The 25,173-nt window shown below is 33.9% G+C and overlaps 4 protein-coding genes and 1 pseudogene across 4 annotated transcripts; 1 reads left to right on the top strand and 4 right to left on the bottom strand.

The window, feature by feature from the left end:
- Positions 1-12: 12 nt before the first annotated feature.
- LOC124945766 (dihydrolipoyl dehydrogenase 2, chloroplastic-like) lies at positions 13-6,543 on the bottom strand. Its single transcript, XM_047486260.1, has 15 exons — positions 6,083-6,543; positions 5,737-5,883; positions 4,975-5,109; positions 4,731-4,836; positions 3,549-3,673; positions 3,349-3,474; positions 3,132-3,212; positions 2,542-2,604; positions 2,369-2,443; positions 2,209-2,287; positions 2,018-2,118; positions 1,243-1,356; positions 1,053-1,166; positions 629-700; positions 13-325 (listed from the first exon to the last, which is right to left on the bottom strand). Exons 1-15 carry the CDS (start codon positions 6,401-6,403, stop codon positions 278-280), a joined length of 1,707 nt encoding a protein of 568 aa, XP_047342216.1. The 5' UTR covers positions 6,404-6,543; the 3' UTR covers positions 13-277.
- Positions 6,472-8,628, top strand: LOC124910180 (annotated as a pseudogene).
- A 160-nt stretch (positions 8,629-8,788) lies between these two features.
- Positions 8,789-11,881, bottom strand: LOC124910430 (calreticulin-like). The gene is made up of 14 exons (XM_047451071.1): positions 11,718-11,881; positions 11,194-11,301; positions 10,879-11,071; positions 10,525-10,783; positions 10,373-10,429; positions 10,239-10,286; positions 10,065-10,151; positions 9,929-9,986; positions 9,782-9,849; positions 9,597-9,692; positions 9,461-9,508; positions 9,306-9,335; positions 9,088-9,201; positions 8,789-9,008 (listed from the first exon to the last, which is right to left on the bottom strand). The coding sequence occupies exons 1-14, from the start codon at positions 11,821-11,823 to the stop codon at positions 8,997-8,999; spliced, it is 1,284 nt and encodes a 427-aa protein (XP_047307027.1). The 5' UTR covers positions 11,824-11,881; the 3' UTR covers positions 8,789-8,996.
- A 1,775-nt stretch (positions 11,882-13,656) lies between these two features.
- LOC124944892 (ribosomal RNA small subunit methyltransferase) lies at positions 13,657-15,384 on the bottom strand. Its single transcript, XM_047485242.1, has 2 exons — positions 14,897-15,384; positions 13,657-14,567 (listed from the first exon to the last, which is right to left on the bottom strand). Exons 1-2 carry the CDS (start codon positions 15,212-15,214, stop codon positions 13,815-13,817), a joined length of 1,071 nt encoding a protein of 356 aa, XP_047341198.1. The 5' UTR covers positions 15,215-15,384; the 3' UTR covers positions 13,657-13,814.
- A 1,394-nt stretch (positions 15,385-16,778) lies between these two features.
- LOC124946159 (lon protease homolog 1, mitochondrial-like) lies at positions 16,779-25,168 on the bottom strand. Its single transcript, XM_047486729.1, has 20 exons — positions 24,536-25,168; positions 23,789-23,854; positions 23,476-23,667; positions 23,203-23,268; positions 23,067-23,108; positions 22,853-22,975; positions 22,502-22,600; positions 22,035-22,100; positions 21,853-21,939; positions 21,711-21,750; positions 20,518-20,689; positions 20,228-20,352; positions 20,026-20,156; positions 19,760-19,864; positions 19,499-19,612; positions 18,787-18,954; positions 18,407-18,508; positions 18,123-18,278; positions 17,485-17,985; positions 16,779-17,260 (listed from the first exon to the last, which is right to left on the bottom strand). Exons 1-20 carry the CDS (start codon positions 24,848-24,850, stop codon positions 17,075-17,077), a joined length of 2,856 nt encoding a protein of 951 aa, XP_047342685.1. The 5' UTR covers positions 24,851-25,168; the 3' UTR covers positions 16,779-17,074.
- Positions 25,169-25,173: the final 5 nt, after the last annotated feature.

Raw genomic sequence — 25,173 nt, 5'->3', positions numbered from 1 at the left:
ACATCATCATGGGATTGAAAACTTGACATTCCTTCTTCCCTAGAAATACAACCACCTCAAATGTTATTACCCACCATAATTTTTTAATCCAAATAAATTGTCTTATCTAGTTGGTACTCTTCATAGTATTTATTATAAGGCACCTTTCATTACGGAAAATGGCACAAATACAATAACATAATTAAACAGGTAATCTATTTAACCATTGCTCAACTGCAAATTTGGACGCTCAGCTAATTCCAAATCATAAATTATGCCTTGGAAGAAGAGGATCATCTTAGGCTGCCACTGGTTCACAAACTGAACTTGAAACGTTGGCTTTAACCTGTTTCAAATTAATAATGTAAGTTTGTATACCTGCCTATATATGTCTAAGAAGTTTGACAAATAAATTAAATTTGAAGAAAGGTTCATGTGAAAATTAAGCAAATGAATTTTCTAATTTTAATTATTTTTTTTTTAAATTAGTGATATCTAACTTGAATGTGTAGTAAATGGACACTTTTCTGGTAAGTTATAATTAATTAGCCAGAAAAATGCAATTTGTTGTTGCTTCTAGCAGTTGACAGACAACCTAGCTAAAAAGCTTATTATTGTAAAGATCTATAAATCATAAAGGCTTGCTTACCTTGGCAGACTTGAAGAGTTCATCAAGGACTTCAGATAATGTAGGATGGGCATGAACTGCAAGTTTTATGTCCTGAAAGATTTTGCATTGTCATAACTCGGAATAACCAACAAAAGAAGGGTGGAGAAAAATAATACTCATATGATTGGGATAACTATTGAGAAACATAAGGTTGATTTTGAAAAAAAAAATGTTTTGAATTAATGCAGAGATGTATAAGCTAAGAAAAAAAGAAGAAGCAAGATTTGACTTTTTTTTTGGGAAAAAGCAGGATTTGACTTTGCATGTGCCTTTATCGCCTTTTTTTTTAATTATTTTTTTATTTTGTTTACTGATAATTCCATGTTCAAATACTTGAGACATTTCCCTGTCAGCATTTGCTATATGCCATTTTACAATAACAAAAGGGAACTAAGAAACATACTTGTATCCGTGTTCCCAAGGCTATAGCATTAGATGCCTCATGAATGAGATCTGCAGCGTGGAGGCCAAAGATATGAACACCAAGTATTTCTCCATTATCAGGTCGGTAGATTAGCTGCAAAAGCAATAGAACTCAGAAGTATGTAATCAAAGTATCTAGATGAGATAATGATCTTCATTGTATATATTACCTTTGCAAGTCCCTCTGGCTCATTCTCAGCCAAGGCTTTTGTGTTAGCTTTGAAGCTAGTTTTGGCAACACTTACTTCGAATCCTTCCTTTACCGCCTTCTCTCTAGCTTGAGGCTGCAAAAGTCAAGTATTTTAATTCACATGATTATATATAATTCTTTTTTGAAAAAGGATGCGTTCAAACATTACAAAGGAGAAGTGGAAAAACAAAGCAAATATAAGAAAACAACGATTGTGTTATGAAACCAATACCCTTTGTTATGAACATTGGCCACACAATTATCAGCTTAAAGGCCAATTTTACAGCATTCATATTTGAAGTTTCCGATACCAATTACAAGACACGATAAAGAACCTGATGATATAGAAATTGTAACACCGAGATTTTATTGATACATGCTTGTCTATTCCGTTTAGGTTCGGGAAAGAAGGATAAACCCAACTTGGGAAAGATAAAAGGCCGATACTGTCTTTTGAACACTGTCATAGAAGCCCTTCAGATCTACGTCAATGCCAAGGACTAAGAACACTTAGTAAATACTTTACACTCCATTTATTTGAAACTTTGATACCCAAAGGGAATTGCATAAAATGGCACTGAGTGCTAGAGGCTTAGCAGAAGGCATATTACTGGCATCTTCAATTCTTTAACTTGCATTGCTTATAAACACTGCTTATGTGATATTGCAAGAATAATTAAAGAAGCCTCTGCAAATTCACACATATCTCTAAAGATGGGGAATTTTCCTAGAATGACAAAAAGAAAATTTCTCACCTCTGTTAGTCCAACCATGCTGATTTCAGGATGAGTGAAGCATGCAGCTGGGATGCTCAAATGGTTGATCACATGATCTTTTCCACTAAGTTGCTCCACAACTATGCCCAGAAAGCAACACAGGGTAACCAACTCATAAGAAAAATATGTCAAATACAGAAAACTATATTCTGAAGATAGGAGGTAGTTACCCGAGATTCCTTGTGCACTTGCTGCATGAGCAAGCATCATTTTACCATTTGCATCACCAATACAATACAAATGAGGCACCTGAAAGTTTGAACTGTTGTGGGTGAAACATATACATACAGAGAGAGATCCATAAACACATTGAAGAAATTCCAGGTTTACCAGTTTTCCCTTTGCATCAATAACTCGCATTCTCTCATCCACAGGAACAAATCCGCGTTGAGTTTCTACATTAATCTGCTTATAAAAAATGCATCAAGCTTACTAGAATTGGTTACTAGTAGCATGGAAGATTTGGTTGGTTGCTCTAGTTACATGTATTATTGACCACTTACGTTCTCCAAACCGAGCCCTTTTGTAAATGGAGCCCTTCCAGTAGCAATAAGAGCAGCATCCACCTAAAATCATAGAGAATCCTTAAGTATATGGCATGTTACAGTGTCACAAAAACAGAAATTGCAAAAAATGATTTTGGGTATTTGTAATCTAGAGAATGGAAATATCTCTGGAACTTTATAATATCAGAAACTGTAAATTTTTAACTGAAGTGATGACTTAAAGCAGAGTTTCAATTCTTAATTGAGGAGCCTTGTATCAACAGGAGCAAATGTTCCATAATTGGATGACAACATAATTGGATATTGAACATGTTCTCCCGTTACTGATTAAGGACAAGCAAAAGTAACAAAAAATGTCTTGTCTTTCAAATCTGATGTATGTATATACATATACTTTTGTATGCTCATGAATAACAAGAAAACAACATACAAATGTAATCTAGAAGAAGTACATTTATATATTTGACTAAAATATTAAAACTGCTTGATCAATATTTCCCATCAATTTCTATTTTTCAAAAAAAAATATTTACCATCAATTTCTATTGATGTAACATATTTTTTTAGACCATATACTGAAAATATACCTCCAAAGTTTCTTTTAGTTCCTTGGTCTTGGCATCGATAAGCTCAATAGTCACAGGTTTTCCATCCTTCGCTGGAGTAATCTGATCAAAACATCAAATCATAAGAGGATGCAAGCAAAACTTGGACAAATTTGGAGTTATTTATAACTCCAAGGAGAATTATAAATAATTTTTTATCTGACACACAGTTAATTAATAGTTATTGAATGTAAATGACCTTGCTAGCAAATACACCAGTATGGTAGTCAATTTTTCTTGGGTTAATCAAGACTCTCTGAGCCAGCTTCCCAATCTCAGGGTCAAAGCCAGGCATAAGCTGGTCTAAGGCTTCCACAAATGTGACCTGCACAACTATCGCTTCATTAACACCACTGAACTCGAAACCAATATAACGACTTCCAAAGGGTATAATTGTACCTCACTTCCAAGTGCAGTATAAACATCACTGAACTCTAAACCAATATAACCACTTCCAACTATGACTATCCAGTCGGGAACAGATTCCAATTTAAGTGCATGATCACTGGTTATTACTGTCTTACCTGCAAGCAATTATACACAGTAACTTAAAAGGTCTCAAATGAAAAATCACCAAAGTGGATTTCCAGTAAACATACACAGTAGGGAAATTAATTAAAAATATACATTTTAACTTGTGGACCAAGAAAGTAAACCAATCCGGAGGAAATAAAAGGTTCTAAGAGGAGTATCCAAAGTTCATGCAGATACGGTCTTATATCTTCCTGATGATTCACTGATGACTCGTAATGCTTCTTTTGTTAAGTTATAAAAGGAGAAGGAAAAGATAAAGACTTCATTAAAAAGGATAAAGACATTTCAAAGTGGTCTCTTTCGAAAGGAATCCAAGAAAATTGTAAATGCAATACACCTCTATTTTATATGACATGACCCATTGGCAAATATTTACAATACCTAATCAATCAAATTTTATAACTGAACATATGAAATGTTTTTATCCTTAAAAAAAATAAACTGGACAACTTAAGATTTCCACTGAAATGGTATTTCAAGTGATCTAAAAGATTAATCATGTTCACAATTCTCAATATGGATCAATAAACTCTAGATACCTAGAGCACTTAGTAACAGTTTATAATTGGGTAATCTGTAATGACCTATCAAGAATTTTGGATTATCAGCAAAGACCTCCAAGAAATTCAGGAAATACAAACACTCCCAACAATTTATAAAGACCTATAGACCATTAAAAAGTTTGACCATATCAAAGTTCTGAATATTTTCTAAAATTAAATTAACCGGTATTCATAAATTATAGTACCAAGTAAAAATCCTAGTAAAATGCATTTTTTCGAAGGGGGATAAAAGGAAGGTCAAATAATATTATATTTCGCCTATAAAAGAGTTCTCTTGTGATAAAATATTGAGCTAATATTATTTAAATATATATTGATATTTAAAATATTTTGATCATTAAAATAGATAAGATAATAGACAATACAAAGAATAGCTTAAAAACCTTAAGCCCAATTCTCATAGACACAATGCTATGCTTTCTTTGACCAAGTACAATGATTAAAGAAATGAAGTAATGAAAAGCTTAATTGATAAAGTGCATACCATCAACTTCAATACCCTTAGGCACGAATGGAGTAGAACCCGTAGCAATAATAATGTTTTTTGCTGTCACTACATTGTTAGCACCATATTGCACTTTTTGTGGGCCCTAATATACGAGAAAACACTATTATTTACACACTGCCAATTGATGGATATATTGGATCTCTATTACTATCAAAGCACAAGATTTATTCTCTCAACATTAAATGAACAACAAAGAATGTCACCAGTATAATAAGCATACCAAGATTGTTCCAGCACCAGTTAATATATCGACACCAAGTGATTTCATCGAATTTGTCAGGTTATTTCGTATTTTTGTAGCAAGGTTGTTTGCATGATCAGCCACTGCCTGTCTATCATACCCGGCAGCTGCAACCTATAATTGTAGATATACAAATGACAAGTCAAACCAATATAATAGAGGGTGTTGAACCCAACATCACAAAAAAAAGAATGAGATACTAAGGTATTTTATGGAATTCTGCCACTCGAGAAACAAGTCAGCATCATGTGGGTGATCATCATAATTGATTTCTTAAAAAAGGGGAAGGCCTTAAATTTGATACGAGAACATGTATTTTCAACTAGTTTGTTCGTTCTGGAATCAAATTGCGAAAACAAAAAGAAAACAAATGTGTTCTCTGTCCATATAATCCTTTAAGATAAGTTGTTGCCTTAGATTTACTATGAGAAGCAAACTAATAAAGGTTGTACAATTAACATAGTAGCAGGTGGTTGGTTTGGGCAAAATGACAAGCATAAACAATGTTATACATTGTCCTGGGATCTGATCCTCCATTTAAGTTTTGTGCCTTGGGGTAGAATGTATTTCTGATGGGAATTGGTAAGAATAGGCATCAGTGCGATCACTGAGTTGAAGATATCTGTATGTTGTAATATTGTATGATAAAAGACAAGAATACAAAAGTGTTACCTTACCTAACACTTTACAATTTACTTGATAGCAAAATCAGCACGATCCAAGTATAAGATGTTAGATTACCTGTAAACCAAAAGACTTCATGTGATGTTCATTCTGAAGTTCCCTCATGCGACCACTGACGGCAAGGAGGGCTTTGGAAGGAACACACCCCCGATTTACACATGTACCTCCAACAACATCTCCTTCAATTATTGCAGTTTTCAAGCCCTGGGAAAGTTGATGCATCGTGTAGCACAATATTTAGCATCTAAAAGTATAATAGTGAAAAGACAAAGTTCATTTTAAAGCTTCTATTAGTATGAACACATAATAGGTCTTTACTTTCACAAGCCATTGCATTGCATTGCATTGCAAGTAAAAAAGGTTGGGGGTGAAATGAGAAATGTGGTCGTGAATTTGGACAAACCTTCTCGACAGCGTGAAGTGCTGCGCCATGGCCTCCAACACCAGCCCCAATTATAACCAAATCGTAGTCGAAATCCTTAGAAGAAGTCCCATTTGCCGATAATGAGGCCGTGACCTTGTTGAAATGCGGGGTGTGGGATGAGAGTGGAGTTGGGCGAGGTGAAGATGAAGAGCGGAATCCATATAGCTCTCTTCGAAGACCGCAGAAGCGAAGAGAACGAGGAACAATTGATCCAGTTCCTGCAGAAACGATGGCACTGGAGAAGGTGCGATCGGATCGAGCGATGGAAGAAGGCGAAGATAGAGAAAGAGTAGAATGCATATTGGAAGATAGATGGATTGGTAGAAGAGAGTTGAAGAGAGTAATTGAAGAGATATGTTTATCAAGTAATGAGACCACCTCGAGAGCTCCGTAGCAGAGGCGGAGCTAACGAAGCAGCAAGCAAAGAAGCAACTGGCAAACAAAACAGATACTTAGATTATCTGAACAAACTCTTTCTTTCTTTCTTTCTTTCTTTGGCGCTAAGCTCAATGAGTTTAGTCTAGTCTAGTCTGCTAGACAGTTGGGTTGGCCCTGTGATTTTAACGAGGCCCACTATATTATATTATATTAAATGGGCCTATACTGCACAAAATTCCACTTCCACTTCCAGCTGAATACGAAGAACTGCATATAGCATAGCCCGAATTATTTTTAATGTCAAACTTAAAAACAAACATGTTATCAAAAGCAAAATCAATCACATTCATCTACTGCATCGATCAAAACTTTTTCCACAATCCTAACCCTTTCACATCTATCATCGTCTATAACCATTTTTTCTAAACAATACTCTATTAATCAATGTTTTTTTTTATTATCACATTTACCTTCCTCTCATTACTGTCTCCCTTCTCCAAGGAGAGAAAGATATTAGAATATATGTTTTAGTCTTAACGAGTATACAGTGAGTTCCATACATGATTAGAATGATTAATAATTAAACATTACTTTAATCAACGTGGCATTTGATATACCCAAGTAAAATAACTGCAATTTGTGGTTAATTTCTGTTGTCAATACTGATAATGGGTTTTGTTGTTTAACACGACCACGTGATCATCACAGGTTTTAACGAGAGAGTGCGATATGTTTTGAAATTTTAAATTGTTTGGTTTGATATTTTATTTTGAAAATTGTTTGTTTTTGTTAAATTATATATCTAACTTCAAAATTTAATTTTAATTTAAGTTTGTAACAAGAGTGGAATCTCAAATTCATAAAATTGTTTGAGTGAGAGCAGATGCTCACTCATTTGCATCCTATTTATATGGTTGTCTTGAAAAGAAAAGGTTTATGTTCTTTTAGTCACTCTGTACCTAATCTATTTGTAAAGGGATTTAATAAAATTTTGAGAATGAGAAAGAAAGAAAGAAAGAAAGAAAGAAAAAACAGATAAAACTAGAATTCCTGTATTAGGACAAGATATACCGGCCGGCGGCCCATTGTATAAAAAAACCGCCAAAAGATTATTTATTTATTTATTTATTTATTTTAAACATGGCAACACCAACCCCTCGATCCACCACCACCGCTAAATACATCTCTATCCCTTTGCTTCCACCACCACCATATGCAATATAATAAATATAATATTTGTGGTTGTTAGAGTAGAGTAGAGTAGAGTAGAGGGAGCTGAGGAAGAAATAAAAGAGAATTATCAAGAATTGAAAGTGAATTATCCGATGGGTGATAGTGATAGCGGCGAGTCTAGGGAGCGAAAGATCATGGTGGCTGGCGGTGGACGAAGGGGAGGAGAGCGAGTACGCTCTCACATGGTGTCTGAAAAACATTATCCATCACCGTCCTCGTGGGATTAATTCCAAAGATATACTCACTCATCCTCCTCTACGCCAAGTCTCCTGGCGCCGCCGGAGGAACAGGATACACGTCCCTGTATATATATATATATATATATAGGAGTACCGATTATCCATGGGAATTTCAAAGCTAAGTAGCTTTTTGTGGATTTCAGGAGGAGGAGGGGGAGGAGGGTATCATCTGTTGTCCACGGACGTGATTGATACAATGGAGAAGTATAAGAATGAGGTGGCGCAATGCGTGATCAACAAATTCAAGAGGATCTGCAATGAAATCATCAAAGAAGTATGTATTGGATATTTGGATCATCCAACTTGTAGGGAAATTGATTTGATTTGATTTGCCTGTGGGTGGTGCAGGCTGCTGTTAAGGTGGAGACGATGGTGCTGACAGGGGATCCAAGGGACGTCATTTGTGAAACTGCAGAAAACCTGGATGTCGATATGCTAGCTTCTCATGGGAACCCACGGATATGGCCTAATCAAGAGGTCTCTTGTCTCCTCATCCGATTTCATTATCATTAATACAATAATTATTAATTAAATTCTGTTTGTTGGGTTGGTGGCAGGGCATTTCTGGGGAGTGTTAGCAACCACTGCGCGCAGAATGTCAAATGTCCTGTCTTAATTGTAAAGACGCCCAAACCCAAACCCACTGACTCATCCCCTCATCAACAAATCAAATAAATACCCACTTTCACTTCCATGTAATAATAATAATAATAATAATAATATGTAATGTAAAATAAATATATATATTATTATTATTATACTTTCTCTTCATTTCCAAACACCAGCAGCTACTTATACTACTAATAATATATATATATTATATATATATATATATATATATATATGAACCCGACACACTTGTTCACTCATTCATTATTTAAAACAAAATTCTAATACAAACCCTATTTATCTGATCTATAAAATCCCATTCATCTTTTATCACAAAACAAAGACAAACTAACTGCTTCAAACAGAGACAAACAATTATTTAAAAAATCCTTCAAAGAAAATCCAACTCCATCTGCTTTGTTTCACTCTCCTCCTCATAGTTCATCCTGAAAAACCACATCAATATAAACGTGTAAGTGTATATTGTTCTTCTTACACACTATCACTGAAATAGCTAAATCTCACATGTTTAGCAGCAGCAGCAGCAGCTACATCATCTTCATCAGTGTCTTCACCTTCATCATCAGACTTTGCATCTGATTCAGGTTTATTGTCATTGCGATTGTCTTCAGACTCATCCTGAAATATATTTTTCACTCGGTCAGTGCTGAATAAATAGCACACACAAACAGATTCTGAAATAATAAATAAAATTACGGCATGCATGCATGCTTAGGGCTTACATCTGAATCAACTGAATCCTCTTTTGAATCCTGTGGAAGAAGAGAATGCAGCAGAGAAATATGACTCTTAAGACATTTAAAACAATAAGCATGGATTTCTTTATCCTAAGTTCACCCTTCTAATTTTAACTGCAAAAACTAGTTAGTAATCAAACCTCATCTTCTCCCTTCTTCTCTGTCTCCTCAAATGCAGTTTTTTCTGCCTGTAATCCCCAAACACAAAATCTTAAAACATGAATAACAATAATCAACCGTATCGAAACCAGGATTTCAAATTTTATTTTATCATACATCTTTATGTTTGCCCCACGTTTCTTCGGCCAACTGCTTTGCATATTCAGGATCATCAGAGATAAGGACATTATCAAAGAGAGTTCCAGATTTCACCTGGTCAAGCAACAAGCATTAGAAAAAAAAAATCAAAACCTATATAACATATTAAAAGGGTGAATTAGTCAAAGAAAAAGAAACCTTACCTGCCATAGTTCAATTCCAACATGACTCAATTTTGGGAAAACATAGAGATCTGGGTCATCCTTGAAATCTGTCTTGACCAGCAGGCTTAAATTAGATTCATCGTATATAACCTAGAAAGGAATAGCTAAAAGATAACGAAAAAGAACCTGGGTTCTCAATCATGGGTGCCTTCCATTTTCCCTTGTAGTTGGGATTCTTAATTTTCTGAAATAAGAAGTCAATGATCATCATAAGAAAAATGCTTCCAATACTTTAGATAAAAATAAATAAATTCATGTATACCTTCTGCTTCCATGGACCATTGTACTCGGGGTTAGGAATAGTTGGGATAGTCCACTCGCCATCTTCTTCTTCATCCCAGTCTTCAGGCTGGATTTGGAGGCCATCTCATATATTTACAATTTATATTTAAAGAAACCCTTAAATGAGGGCCACATTATGATTATTGATGCATACCTTTTTAGCATCTGGGTCTGAGATCTCCTTTGGAATATCTTCATAACCCTGAAAAAAAATTATAAACTCAATTGCAAAACTTATATTTGGAACACAGATGTATTTGATATTAAAAATGGCATGTATCTATCTACCTCTGGTTTCTTATCTTCTGGATCAGGAATGTATTCTTTTTCATCCCAATCCTCAGGCTGTCATCAATAGGCAGACAGACAGGTTGTTATTATTAATATTGCAAAGTACAGTTTACAACCAATTTAAACATTCTGATGATAACAACAATAACCTTCTTTGCATCAGGATCCTTGATTTCCTTTGGTGGGAGAAGATCCCAATCAGAGTATAAACTTCCAGATTGCTTTTCGACATTATCAATGAGGATGGTGTAGGTAGCATCTGGTCTAAGGATGAATGTATACACATGGGTTAGTTGGTCAGTTTCACATGGAACATCCTTCTTGATCAAGTGGTTTGTTTCATTGCGTGTGAGAATAGCATGAACTTTCTTGGTGCTGAAGCCACAGATATCTGGTCCAAACATAATACTGTATTGGAAATATATTAGTACACAGATGATAAAGGGAGACTAGACAGGCAGAGCTTGTTCGAAAAATAGTAACGAATAAGACTTTAACAGTACCTATACGGCGTATCACCACCAAAATTCTTTTGATCAACATCACCGCTAAGCAGCTTCATATAGCCACCGCCACAATCAAGCTTCTGTTCGTGCTTAACAGAGAATTGGAAAACTAAAGTCTTATCCTTGTTGGTGAATTCAGGATATTTGGCTGATATAGCATAGAACCTGTAATCTTCACTGGTCTGGATACCTGTAGAAAGATATTATGAAGTAAAGTTTAAACACAATGCAAGCTGAATGGTCTGATGGAATATTTTGCATAGTGATTATAGATGATAAATATATAAATCAGTGAAGTGAAGTGAAGTGTACCTTTATCGTTTGCGTCACCATTCCATTTACCAGAAGTGTAGTTCCACTCCCCTGCCATACCATCATCCTTCTTCCATTCAGATTTAACCCACCGCTCTTCCCAGCCATCTGAAAAGTATTTTGTGATGAAGAAAAAATGATGAGAACTAAAATCATATTAATTACGCAACGCTAGATTACAGATTCATACGGAGGAGGAGCAACGATCGATGGCCAATAAATAAAACTAGAAGATATCTTGTATTAACAATTTGACATGGAAATGCGAGCTAGCTAGCTAGCTAGCATCAGTACTGCACTTACTTACAGATCTATCTACCACCTTACCTAAATTCATTTTTCCGAGTACAAAACACAGTATTCATCATTTGTTAAAAGAAAATGAAGATCTCCAGCATAAAGGTAATTTAGTTCGAAAACCATTGATGATCATATCGTTGAAATGGTAGCATCAGTCGTGATGAAGCAGATTAGGAGCAGGAAGTGGCAATGCACTTACTTAGTGTTTACTAGAGGAAATATACCTTGGAATCGCTCCTCGAAGAACACTTCAGCAGTGGCAATCGCTAGGAGGGACAGGACAAGGAGGAAGGAGGTCAACAAACTAGATCTTCGCGTCTTCATTGCCATGACTTGACTTGACTTGACTGCAGAAAGAGACTCTTCTTCTGAAGACGAAAGACTGAGTTGATGGAGATTTTATAGTGCGGGGGAATTCATCTTTATTGGTAACCTTTTGCAGAGGGATAAGATCGGTTTTTACAATTGTGTTGGGCCGCTCAACAGTGCATTTGCTTACTTGGACGAATCATCGAATGACAAATCGGATAACTTGTCATGGTTTATGACGTGGCTGGCTACAATTGGAAACCAACCACATACTATACTAGTAGCCTTGTTCGGTTTAAATTATTATTGAATAATAAGTAACGTATATCCTATTAACATTTGTTTATTTATAATTTATTAATAAATGGGTTATAAAGATATTGTAGATACATTTGTTTCTTGCCCATTTTATAACATTTCTTTTTCTTTTCTTTTTTAAGTACAAATTATTTATTTTTTGTTTTTTTACTGTGTTTTTTTATAATAAACTCAATTTTTGGTAGGTTGTTTGTTGTTTATACTTTCAAAATGGTATTGATAATATATTTTTGAGTTTGTTTCTTTAGCAAAAAAGACAAGATTATCGGATATAGAGTTGTTTGTTCTTATTCTCAACAATTAATTATTTAATTTAATCTTTAATATGGATGTCACTTAAATGAATTCTCACATGATTTGTAAAAATTTCTTACCATTATATATATATATATATATATATATATATATAAAATATATATATATATATATATAAAATATACGAAGATGATTAATTATTATTTTTTTAGGATTTTTTCGATGTTGCTTACCAACTTCGGCTAAAAATAATTTCAACTCACACTCATAATATTTGGTAAAATTGTATATTTAGATCCTCCATTGTTTGTATTAATTTTGTTCATTTTATATTGTATTATTTATTAATTTATTTATTACATGTAATTTCCAATTTATTAAGTGAGAATTATTTTTCGAAAATCTAATTTATCTATTTTGTAAATACTACAAATATTTTGTTTAGATTATTTGAATGACTTTATTTAATTTTGATACACTCTTACATTTGTTTTTTATTTTACATTTGTTTTTTTATTGACATTACAAATCAACTGGTAGTAGAGATATTTATGCAATCAACTTGAAACAAATGGCATTGCCTTGTTTGATATGGATTCATTTCAACAATCAACCATTTGTTTTTAAATCATCTTGTTTGGCATAAGAAGTTATTTAATGACAAATTTATTGTGTAATATTTTTAAATATTACAAAAGTAAAAATAATTATAATCTGATATTTGTGTTGATGAATTGGATTTTCATAATATATAGTAATTGGATAAGAAGTTATTTAAAAATAATTACAAATAATCCATGTCAATCAAGGTTGATATTTTTTGAATGTTTAATTTACTATTTTAATAATAAAATAAAATTTAATACTAAGTTGAGTTTAGGGAAACAAATTCTAATATAATTGTTTAAAGCACTAATTTATATAAACAAAATTTAAAATAGAATTTGCAGTTTTTATTTGTGTAATTAATAACAAATATGGTGAATTTAGATGAGATCATTCAAAATTGTGTGAATTAATTGTTTAGATTTCCATATTTTAACATAAAAAGTAAATAAATATAATAAAGAAATGATTCTTCATTTATACTCTTCATATTGGGGTAGTGCTCTTCATCATCAGTATCCTTGCAACATTCCGTCCACAATAAGCAAAATCAATTATCTATACTTTCTTCTGATCATAACACATTTCTATAAAAATTGAATACAGATGTTCTATATTCATTCCTCGCCAAATAAATACAGTAGTATCATAAAAGCCACATCGAGAATAAACCGGGGTTAAAATTATATAGTAATACTAATGATAAATAAATAAATAAATAAAAAGAGCAAAAGTTTTACATTCTCAATGTATAACAAGAAGCAGCTAAACAAAAATGAATAAGTAGGGGTTGGTAGCAAACAAACAAAAGAGATAACTTCCACTAGTTGGGATCAAGAGAACCTTATTCCTGCCTTATTGAAAAGAGACAATAAGTGCATGAAATCAGCTTGTGCAAGTTTAGAAGACCTCTTTTCTTCAAAGTTTCCTTCCTTCAATATACCCAATATTTTTTCCTTAAACTCCGACCCTTCTTTTCTGTCACCACCATCTTCTTCTTCTTCTTCCATGTCTTCAACATCCTCCTCAGCATCATCATCATCAATCTCCATTCCCATCATCTCATTATCTTCATTCATACCACTTCCCGAAGTCTCATTCTCTTCATTCATCTGATTTTGGGACTGTTGTATCGCTTGGAATGTCTTGTAATTCTTCTCCATTACAGAAAGCACAGATTTCTGCCTGAATATCGAACCCAAAGTTTTGTTCTTTCTCGTGAAGCAAATTCGAACTAGGCCGTCCCATTCCTTGAAACTTACTGCTATTTGTTTCCTGGGCTCAATTCTAACCACAGAAGAATCAACCTTGGGTGGAGGGCGGAAGTTGTTCCTTCCCACTTTCAACAAATGGGAAACGCGAGACAAGAGTTGGGTGTTGACAGAAAGCCGACAGTAGAGTGTGTCTCCAGGCTGTGCAATGAGTCTCATTGCAAACTCCTTCTGGTACATAATGACTGCACATCTGAAGGAATGCTTATGACTTAGCAATTTGAAAGTCAGGGGAGAAGATATTTGATAAGGAATGTTGGCCACACAGATGTCAAAGTAAGGAAGGTCAACTTTTAGTACATCTCCTTGGATAACCTACAAAACATGAGAGCAGTTTGGAAATCAGCATAAAAGAAAACAGCAATTCTCAAGGAATCGAGTTTTCTTTCTTGTTGAATGATAAACCTAATGAGAGTCTGTGCAATAGAAAAAGGTTTGATTTTGAGTTCGATCTTGCTTGATTCCAGATATTGTTCATATCAACAAACAAACCCAACACAAATTTGGATAATAGCTACTTAGATGAAGCTCCCAGTTCAAAACAGTTGCCTAAAATGAATCTAAGAATGATAACCTAATTTAACAAAACTAATCACGCTCCAAGTAGAGGAAATCAAGTAAAATAAAAGCAAATTTAAGTACACCTTGAGATTAGTGGCTAAAGGGGTGCCTTGGAAACGGCGCTGAAGCTCGAGCACCATCCGAGAGTCGAGTTCGACTGCTATCACGGATTTTCCAGATTCCAGAAGCTTCTTGGTAAGATTTCCAGTTCCTGGGCCTATTTCGAGAATGACGTCGGTGGTCTTGATTCCGGCCTTCTGGATTATGTTTTCGACAATGAGAGGATTCTTCAGAATATGCTGACCTTTGGATTTGTGGAATTGTAATCCACCCTGGTAGTGCTGATTTCCAGCACCAGCGCCGCTTCGAACCTTGTCTTTTTTCATCTTCCCCCCTGCCATGACGTCGCTCTGATTACAAGACCAAACAAATGCCGAGAATTGCCTCTCGCTAGGGTGTATCCGGACAGAACAGGAATTAGGTCAGAGGTGGTGGTCGTCGTTTAATGCAGACAACGGCGGCGCTGTCTTCTCTCTCTGCTTGATCGATGAGCCGCAACGAATTAGGTCAAGAGATCCTCCTCTCTTCTTCATATTTATATTCCTTAAAATCCTTCCTATTTATAAAAAGTATAAATTCTGTTAATTTTTACTTAATTCAAAATAAAGAGTTACATAATATAAATTAATTTATAAATAATAAAAATTTCCTTTTATAAATCTCAATAATTTAAATATTATATAATTATTTTTTTAAAATTATAATTAAAATTCTAATAATATGTATTTTTAATTTCATAATAATAAAATGGTCTATAAAAAAATTTTACTAAATATTTTAAATCAAAGTGATTTTTTTGTTTCTGAATTCGATAAACAACATTAGAAAGATTGTTTAGAACGGATACATTTATAATAAAAATAGTTTAAAATTATATCAAATACAATATACTGAAATAATATATATAAATTAAAAATATTTAATATATAAATAAATTTAATATTAATTTAATTAAAAAATATTATTTTTTAAAATCAAATCATAATATAATTATACTTAATATTATTAAGTATATATATATATATATATATAATTTTTAAACATTATATTTTATCATATATAAAATTAATTTTATTTCATATAACTTAAAAAAAAAATTTAATGTGTGTATAATATCGTTTATCTCAAATATAAAATACTTCATCGCCTTCACTCTATTCTAACTTGAAGATTATACTTATAATTTTTTTTTTAAACTTTATTTTTTTTTACTAAATTTAATTCTTAATATTGATTAGTTTTTAAAAATGTTCAATTTAAAAAATAAATATTTTATAATAAATATTTTTTAATTTGTGTAACATTTTATATAATAATCATATTAAATTAGTTTTTATTTTATTTAAATTAATATGATTTTTAGGTATAAAAATACAAATATCATACCCAAAGGTAAAAATATAAATTTTTTTATACCGAAATTTTAGGTAATGTATAAAATATAGATAAAAATTAAAGTATACCATATCTATCCATCCTATAATACCTTTATTAAAAAAAATAAAAACACTAAAAATATTAACAACACCAAATATTAAAAGATATGAGAATAACAATTGTAAATTGTAGTCTCTGTTGGAGAATAAAACCTAAAATCTATTCATATTTGATTGATAGAAAAAGAAAAGAACAATCTTCATCTTCTTAAACTAATCCATAATTCCATACATAATACTAGTATATTACCCCATCAAACTCATGGAAAAATAGAAGACAGTTATAAAAATCGAACAAACAATAAGTGTTTCTTCTAAATGTATTGCATAACATGACTGACAGAAAGCTTTTGTTGTTCTCAATCAAACAAATACACTTTCTACAGTCAAAATGCTTTAAGAAGTTAAAGAACATAGAGGCCTTGAGAACGACCCTTCTTCTATGTATTTTCCCACACATTTGGTACAGAAAAGACATTTTAAACCAAGTCTCAAGAGGCTCAAAAAATCCGAGTTATGATCATTTTCTTTTCTCGTATACATTCTACAGCCACATAAACCTTATTTCACCCCCAAAAATTCATCAAATGAGAAATGGGATAACTTCGTCCTTAAACATAATCAATAAGAATCAAATTGATCAGATCAGAAAAACAAATCCCTGCCCAGCCAGCCAAATTATAAAACTAAACTTACACTACCTAACCTCTTCAACACGAAACAAGATCCTGAAAACTCTTGCATCGATACAGAGACGAGGCTTGTTTACTTTTCGGATGACTGCTCATCGCCAAAAGCCAAATTGAGTATTTCATTGTAATCATCCACAAAGTGGACCTCAAGTCCTTCCTTCACATTAGGCGCAAGCTCATCAAAATCGCGTCTGTTGGCAGAAGGGAAAATTATGATCTTCACACCGCTTCGTCTTGCAGCTATAGTCTTCTCCTTGACCTAATTATCCAACATAAAAAAGAATACAATTGTTTCATGAAAGTTGGATGATGAGACAATAAAACCCCATTTGAAAACACTGATTGTTTTTGTATCTGGATCCGTTTCTAGATTTAAAAAGATAAACAAATTTTGGGGTGCTAGATACAAAAACAATAAGTGTTTCCATATGGGTCTGATTACAAAATAAATAAATAATTTGGTATTATTCGGACAAAACATACCCCACCAATTGGGAGAATCTTACGGGACAATGTGACCTCTCCCGTCATTGCTAGGTCCTTCCTAACAGGCTTCTTCAAGGCAAGAGACATCAATGAAGTGATCATAGTACATCCAGCACTAGGACCATCCTTGGGTGTGGCTCCAGCAGGAACATGGAGATGAAGTTTGGAATTGGCAAAGTATGAATTATCCGGTTCCTTCTCTAACAATATGGATCTGGCAACTGTATGAGCAATCTGAGCACTCTCCTTCATGACATCGCCTAGTTGACCAGTGAGATGCAAGGCTCCTTTCCCTTCATCTTGCTCAACAAGAATAGTCTCTATATATAGGGTGGAACCCCCCATAGAAGTCCAAGCAAGACCCATTACAACCCCAATGGGTGTCTGATCAAATAAACGCTCAGCATGGAACACCGGTTTTCCAACAAAATCCGTCAAATTCGATGTATCTACCAACACTTTCTCTACTGGTGTAAGCGCTTCCTCATTCTTATCGTCCTGTGACAATTATCGTCAAAGTTCAAAACATTCTTTGAACATCTAGAACAAAGATCATTAATTATGAAAGAAAAACTAAGTTCATTTAGTTTATCAATGTTTTTTATGCTAATGTCAAAACTAGAAGTTTCCAGTACCACTTCAAGATTCCCATCTGCCAATGATTCAACCACTACTTCTTCATCCACCAATTCAGGGTCAGTTTCTTGCTTGGTTTCTGTAGGTTCTATAGATTGAACTTCCTCAATTGTTGTTTCTTTCTCTGCCCCACTCCGCACAAGTTGCAGGGCGACCTGTCACAACAGAATCACAGAAGAAAACTGAATCAGACCCGATTATCTCAGGACACGTAACTAATTGTATTAGGAAATGTGAAGGCTAGAATTATCATATGGAAGTGGAAATGCATTGTTTTCCAAACCTTTCGATAGATTTTTTCAATCTGTTTCTGAAGATTTCTAACACCTGCTTCTCGGCAGTAGTTTTCAATTAAAGCAAGAAGAGCAGCATCTGTCAATTCCACCTAGCCAAAAAGAACACAAAGGAATATGAGTTAACACCTCTTCTACTGTCTAATTGTGAGACAGTAGTTCTTCAATATGGTGATATTAAATAGTAGATTTCCTTCGCAGAAAAATTATGCAGCAAGGAAAATGAATTCCAGACACATTAGCCCATTTGAAATTTGATAAAAGGTTAATTCGGATGATATTCATGTATAAGAGACTTCAATTTGAGATTTCATAATAGGGCCATTTCCAACAGCTCAAGATGCCACACATACACAAACCACAAGATTACCTGTTCAGGTCGGATCCCACAGGCTTCACGTGTAGCTTTCTCCAAATAGTCTCTGGCAATGTGCATTTTCTCATCAGTTATATATCCAGCTATGGAAATAATCTCCATTCTGTCCAGCAGAGGATTGGGTATTGTTTCGATAACATTTGCTGTACAGACAAATAAGACCTGTCATGAGAAAGATGAATAGTTACTATCTCGCTCCACAATTGCGCACTAACAATTGTTCAGTAAATGACAATAAGATCTAGTCTAAACATTAATCAATAATAGGAAACCTACGTGAGCATGGTCACATCTAAATCCAAGAGAATGTTTACAATCATTCTCTAAGAGATATCCCAATGAGACCCTACAAGAATCTTAGATGGGTAGATTATTATACCAGCACACTAATTCCATCATAAAGATGAATAAAGACCTTCTAGGATAATAAAAGAATAAAGCAAGGTATTTTTGGATAATACAAATAAAGGGTCCACTACTTCTTGTTTTCTGCTCTCTTTGTGAAAGAAAAAATTACTTAAATTAGAGATTATGAAAGTTGATGTCTAGTGAACGGATGTTAAAAACTTGACCACTGAAAGTTATTACTAGAGAAAACATGGCAGAATAAGTTTGTTCTATCTTTGTTTAGTGGTAATAAAATGAAACAGGCCATTCTGCTGACATTAGAATTGAAATTAAAAGCTTCTTCTTTTAGATGACTAACTTTTGATAAGTCAATTGGAACATCAAGATAGTGATCAAGAAAATTTGCATTTTGTTCTGGATCAAGAAGCTCCAACATTGCACTTGCTGGATCGCCCGCGTGTCCTCTTCCTAACTGCAGTAACAAAATAAACTTAAAATTTGTATCTTGCGTAATCACATTGCTATAAATAAAGAACAGTACCATTGCTCATTCAAAGAACATAATCAAGCTAAATTGGTCCCAATTGGATTCTATTAAAATAAAAAATAGAAAAGCTACCTTGTCGATCTCATCAATAAGAACAAGGGGATTAGATGTTCCAACATTTTTCAAGCACTGCACCATTTTTCCTGGCATGGCACCAATATAAGTACGACGATGCCCCTGCAGGATGATAAATAGTTGATGATATAGTTCCTTGTTTGGTGATAAATAAATGAAACTAATTTAGATAGCCAATAAAATATTTTTTTGGTTGTAAGTTATATATAGTTTTTAACTATAATATGCTACCGTTCAATAATTTATGAAATTATCTTTTATACCTTGATCTCAGCAACATCAGACAATCCACCAACAGAAAACCGATAGAACTTTCGATTTAAAGCACGGGCAATTGAGCGGCCTATGCTAGTTTTTCCCACGCCGGGAGGTCCAGAGAGACAGATTATCTTTCCTGTGAAATCTCAGATTAGCAACATGAAAACAATACTGTTAAAATAATTGGGAAAATAGCAAGATAGATACCTTGAGAGGTTCCTCTCAGTTTCCCAACAGCAATGAACTCCAATATCCTTTCCTTCACATCAGACAAACCATAATGATCTTCATCAAGAATCTTTTGTGCCTGAACTACATTGAAGTTCTCATCACTGCAATGAGATTGGGGTCACAGAACATAAGTGTCTGTTATTAACTTCCAGATGTATAAGTAAATGACTCTTACCAAAATCAAGCAACAAATGTATTGTATCAGTACAAATGACCAAATAAAACATACTAAGAAAAGTGATTCGTTTTGTTTCTGTATAACACACCTGTAACTGCCCCAAGGCAAAGCAGTCAACCAATCAAGATAATTACGTGTCACGTTAAATTCACTTGAACTAGCCTCTAAAAGCTGCAGTTTTGTTAGTTCTTCTTCTATAACTTGTAAAACATGAGCCGGGATTTTCTCTTTATTGGGTTCAATTCTGTCTCTAAATTTAGCTGCGTAGAAGGGGGGAAATATTAGTTGAACCATGAATATTAATGCACAACATATCAATTCAACCAACAGTGAGTCCCTCCTGTATGCAACAACCAAAAATTACTGCAAGTTTGCCAAGAAAAGGTATCAAGTAACATTATTGATATGCATGGTTGACTTGCTATATAGATCACAATGTCAACAAAGAAATATTCCATTAGGATGCAACAACCATTCACAGCCCTACATTACATGCACAAGGTCCTGTTCCATAACGTGTGTATAATATTATTACATAACCCTCTAGCAACATGATCGTAAATTTGAAGAAACGTTATGGACTTTTCCACAAGCATGAAACAGATCACAAATAAATTGATATCAGTAAAATCAAAAGAACCTTGAAATTGTATTATAAGCAATTGGATCCTACCATACAACACTATCTCTACTATTTCCATCTACCAAATATGATGATCACAAATCGAACAAAATCTCCACCGCACATTTAATTTCAAAATTTATTGTTAGAAGCTTATTTTCTTATAATTGACTTTTATTACAGTTATTATTGCTTCATTTGGAAACACTATTTCTCCCAGATTTCTCATACATGTGTGAATATAAGATACATTTGGAAACGGTGTGCATATAATACTTAGTACGGCCTAAATTCAGAATTTCATTCGCGATTTCTTTGTCCAATCCGGATCCAGATTAAAAAACAAAAGTGTTTCCAAATAGGGCCCTTTTCATCATCACCGGTATTATTGATATTATCAAAATGATATTGGATTTCATTAATATCTTTACATTTATGTTTTGCTTTTAAATATCACCATTATAATACATCATAACGATATCGTTATTTTTATATCAAGAATTATTATCACATAATATCAAATGAATTGTTGGGTCTTGGTTTCAGATTAAATGAGTGGTTAGGATTGATTTTGATAGTTTCGCGGAGAGGTTCCAAATTCCATTATAAGAGAAAAGTCATCTCAAATCACCAAATGAAAATAATAGAGGATAACTAACCAGAAAGAGCCGTTTTATCGTCAGCTTCCAATCCGAGTTCCTGATTGAAGAAAATGAATGTTCAAATAAAGGTTAGATTTGTGTAATATTAATTTGTATTAAGATCTAAATAGGACTCAGAACCTCCATCTAAGCTTAATACCTTCTTTATGGCCTTAAGCTGTTCATTCAACAAGTAACGACGCTGTTCACCACTTATCTTCTCTTCAATTGCTTTTGCTATTGATTCCTACAAGCAACCCAACAAAAGCCTAAAAATTATAAACAAAATGGCACAACTTTACAGGGATACTTTATTCTCAAGAAAAAACTACACAAATTTACCTGAATTTTACTAATTTCCATCTCCTTCTTTACTAGTTCCAAGGTAAGCTTTAACCTTTTATAGACCTGTTTAAGAAACAGTTTGATCCTGATACTAAATCTAAAGAAGATTGATAAGATTTTCTATCCCCACAAGAGAGGACCATACAAGCTTTTCTAGCAAATATGAAAAACTATCTGAACTGCCCACACTATGAATAAAAATGCCTGATGTACCTATGATAAACCAATTCATCAAAGGAAAAGTAAAAATCTCCTTGGGGTTTATACCATTTCCTGCACAAGTTGACCTTAAAGCTATTTATGCATTGACAATCAAGCTTTAGAAAAGTTAATGGCACTCAGCCTTAACCCTATGCAGCTTGAAGAAATTTAAGTAAATACATAGAACTATAACAAGTATAACTTTCTTATACAATAAATGACCCACAACCTTTAACGATCAAAATGTACTTCTGGTTACTTACATCTAGCTCTTCAAGAACTTGTTGGCATTGATGTTTGTTTGCACCAGATATCGCAGCTCCAAAGTCTGCCAACCTTGGGTAATTGAAGTCACCTATATGCTGCAAATAGAACACGCATTTTCATCAGGGAACCATATATTTCAATATAATAAAACTGAATTACCTTAATTGAAGTCACCTATGTACGATAATTGAAGTACCTTAACAATCCATAAATATGAAAAAATATGTAAATGTATGCATGATGAGCCAAAATTTTAGACAAATCAGATGCCTAGTGATAGATTCCAAGTGAAATTTGTAAAAAAAAACAAGAAAAAAAAAACAAGAGCAAAATACCTAAATATCTACCTGATTGTAAGTCTGAACTTGATCTCTCCACAGGGAACTTGTCTTTAAGACATCCCTCAGAGTTGATATGACCTCAAAAGATGTTGCTTTTACAAGATCGTCATCTTTATCATAAGGCATGTCCTGTAACATGAAAGGAAACTTAGTATGAACCTTCAAATAAGATCTAAACACACCTCTAGCACAGAGATAGGATCAAAATGCAAGGTCATACCTTGAGATGTTCAACTTTAACTGTTAGAGGATGGTCGGTGACCTGCAAAAAGAAGAAAGGAACAGAACTTCAGTGCATGAGCATAGCATAAATAATTAAACTGTATGTATGAATAAGCTGTTGTATGTATAGATACCATCTCTGTTATTCGAAGTCGCCTATGGCCAATCAGAACCACCTGATCTCCTTGGATACTTGAGATCTATCATATCATGTGACCAAATAGAAAGAAAGAAAAAATAGCATTAAATATGTCAGATGCATTTAAGTAAGGATATGCATTTGCACAATAACATATCATGCAAACATGCAGTATTGATTGTTGAACTCAAAGCAATAAATGCAGAAACTTTGGCTTCTTTCTTCATGTGGTAGTCAAACTATTTGAATAGTCAAACCAATCAGATACCTGAGCTAGTGTACCAATTTCTTGAAGACGATTCAACAAATCCTTTCCCTTAAGGTCATATATACTTTTATCCGTGTCTGAACCAGATGCTATATTAGAATCGCTTCCTGGATCATCTTTAACAAGAAAAGCACCAGCATAGGGTGCTTGACGTTTTTTACTAGCCACTAAAGCTGCCAATAACTTGGGATCCTGCAAAGAAATAGCATAATATTAGAAAGCAATATGGTAGAACAAGATGACTCATTAATCTATTTATAAACAAATCCTAATAACAACATTGGAATCCATCAAACTCTATAAGCAAGCACACCTTAACGAAAATAGGCATGTAGAATCCCGGAAATAATGGCCGATGTAGCAGTGGCAATGCCAGAACCTGCATATGATATAAACAAGAAAGAGAGTGTCAATATGTTGTTTTATTCAATACATGTAAGGAGAAGAACAAAATCAAAGAAAAGGGAGAATATTAGGATCCACAAAATGAAAAAAAAAAAAAAAAAAAAAAGGTTGGTCCACAACCATAACCCAGAGTTGCCAGGAAGAGGGATTTCCTATAAATAGGCAAAATAACTCTTGCAAGAATGCAGAAGCGGATTTATGCCATCAGAAATAGCTTTAAGAATGCAGATGAGGGTTACTGCCATGTTGATGGCTTGATGCATTTTTCTCTCTTAAAAAATCAAGGACTATAAATAGAACAAATTATGCTTATCAATCAAGATATAGGAACGTACTGAAAGAAATCAGTTCAGAGTGTTGATGAAATGCTGAAATGAGAAAAACCAGCCACAATCAGAGAAGGCCAGTTCTGTCCCCTAATAAATCATAAAGCAAGCAAAAATTCCAAGGAACATAACACAATACATTACATTTCAAAGGGGTATAAATTGATCAATTTAGTGAAATGGTCCAAGGAAAATTCAAATTTATCTACATCATTCTTTTCATGTCAAACAACTTCCTTCAGCAGAGACTTACCGTAAGGCAATCCATGATAACAATATAAACCTAGTATGAATCTAAGAAACATAATCATCGGCGATTGGAAACTTACCGTAAGGCAATCTTCCGGCTTGAATACAGGAACTATAGCGGAAGATTTGGCGTTCGATTCTTCAGCTTCCACCTCACCCTTCTTTGCCTCAGAACCGGATTCTGCAACGGGCTCCGACCCATCGCCGCCGGATTCCGAGCAAAAGAACACTCTCCAGTATAAATTAGTGTTTAGACGACTCGATTCTCTGAGTGAACCAAACACCCGCAATAATGGCGAAGTCGACTCAGTCCCCAGACGTTTATAGGTAGGCAACGTCGAGGCCTTGGCATGGTATCGAGCTCGTAAGCACGAAGACGTAATGGCCTTCAACATGAGTGGCTGCAAATAGTGAAGATTAAGCTCCAAAATTGACCCTTTTCTCAGTGATTATGCAGTTGGTTAAGTTTATTGCCAATTTACGCTAATGACTGGAATGGAATGGATCCACCATTGTTTTCTATCATGTCTTGCAGACCAAGCCAGAAAGGAAAATAAGACAGCTTTTACGAGCAGCGCAAAACCCTCTATAAGCCCTTGCCGAAACTATGCTTCCTATCTTCTCAAATTACGTATTTACCCTTACCAAAACTGTACCATTTTCGAAAAAAATTCTTCATCTTGCTTGTTCAGTTCGTCGTATTTAATAACAATTTCAA

This window comes from Impatiens glandulifera, chromosome 7, assembly GCF_907164915.1.
Source record: "Impatiens glandulifera chromosome 7, dImpGla2.1, whole genome shotgun sequence".
Taxonomy (NCBI): Eukaryota; Viridiplantae; Streptophyta; class Magnoliopsida; order Ericales; family Balsaminaceae; genus Impatiens; species Impatiens glandulifera.
This window is presented reverse-complemented; position numbering and strand designations above follow the sequence as displayed.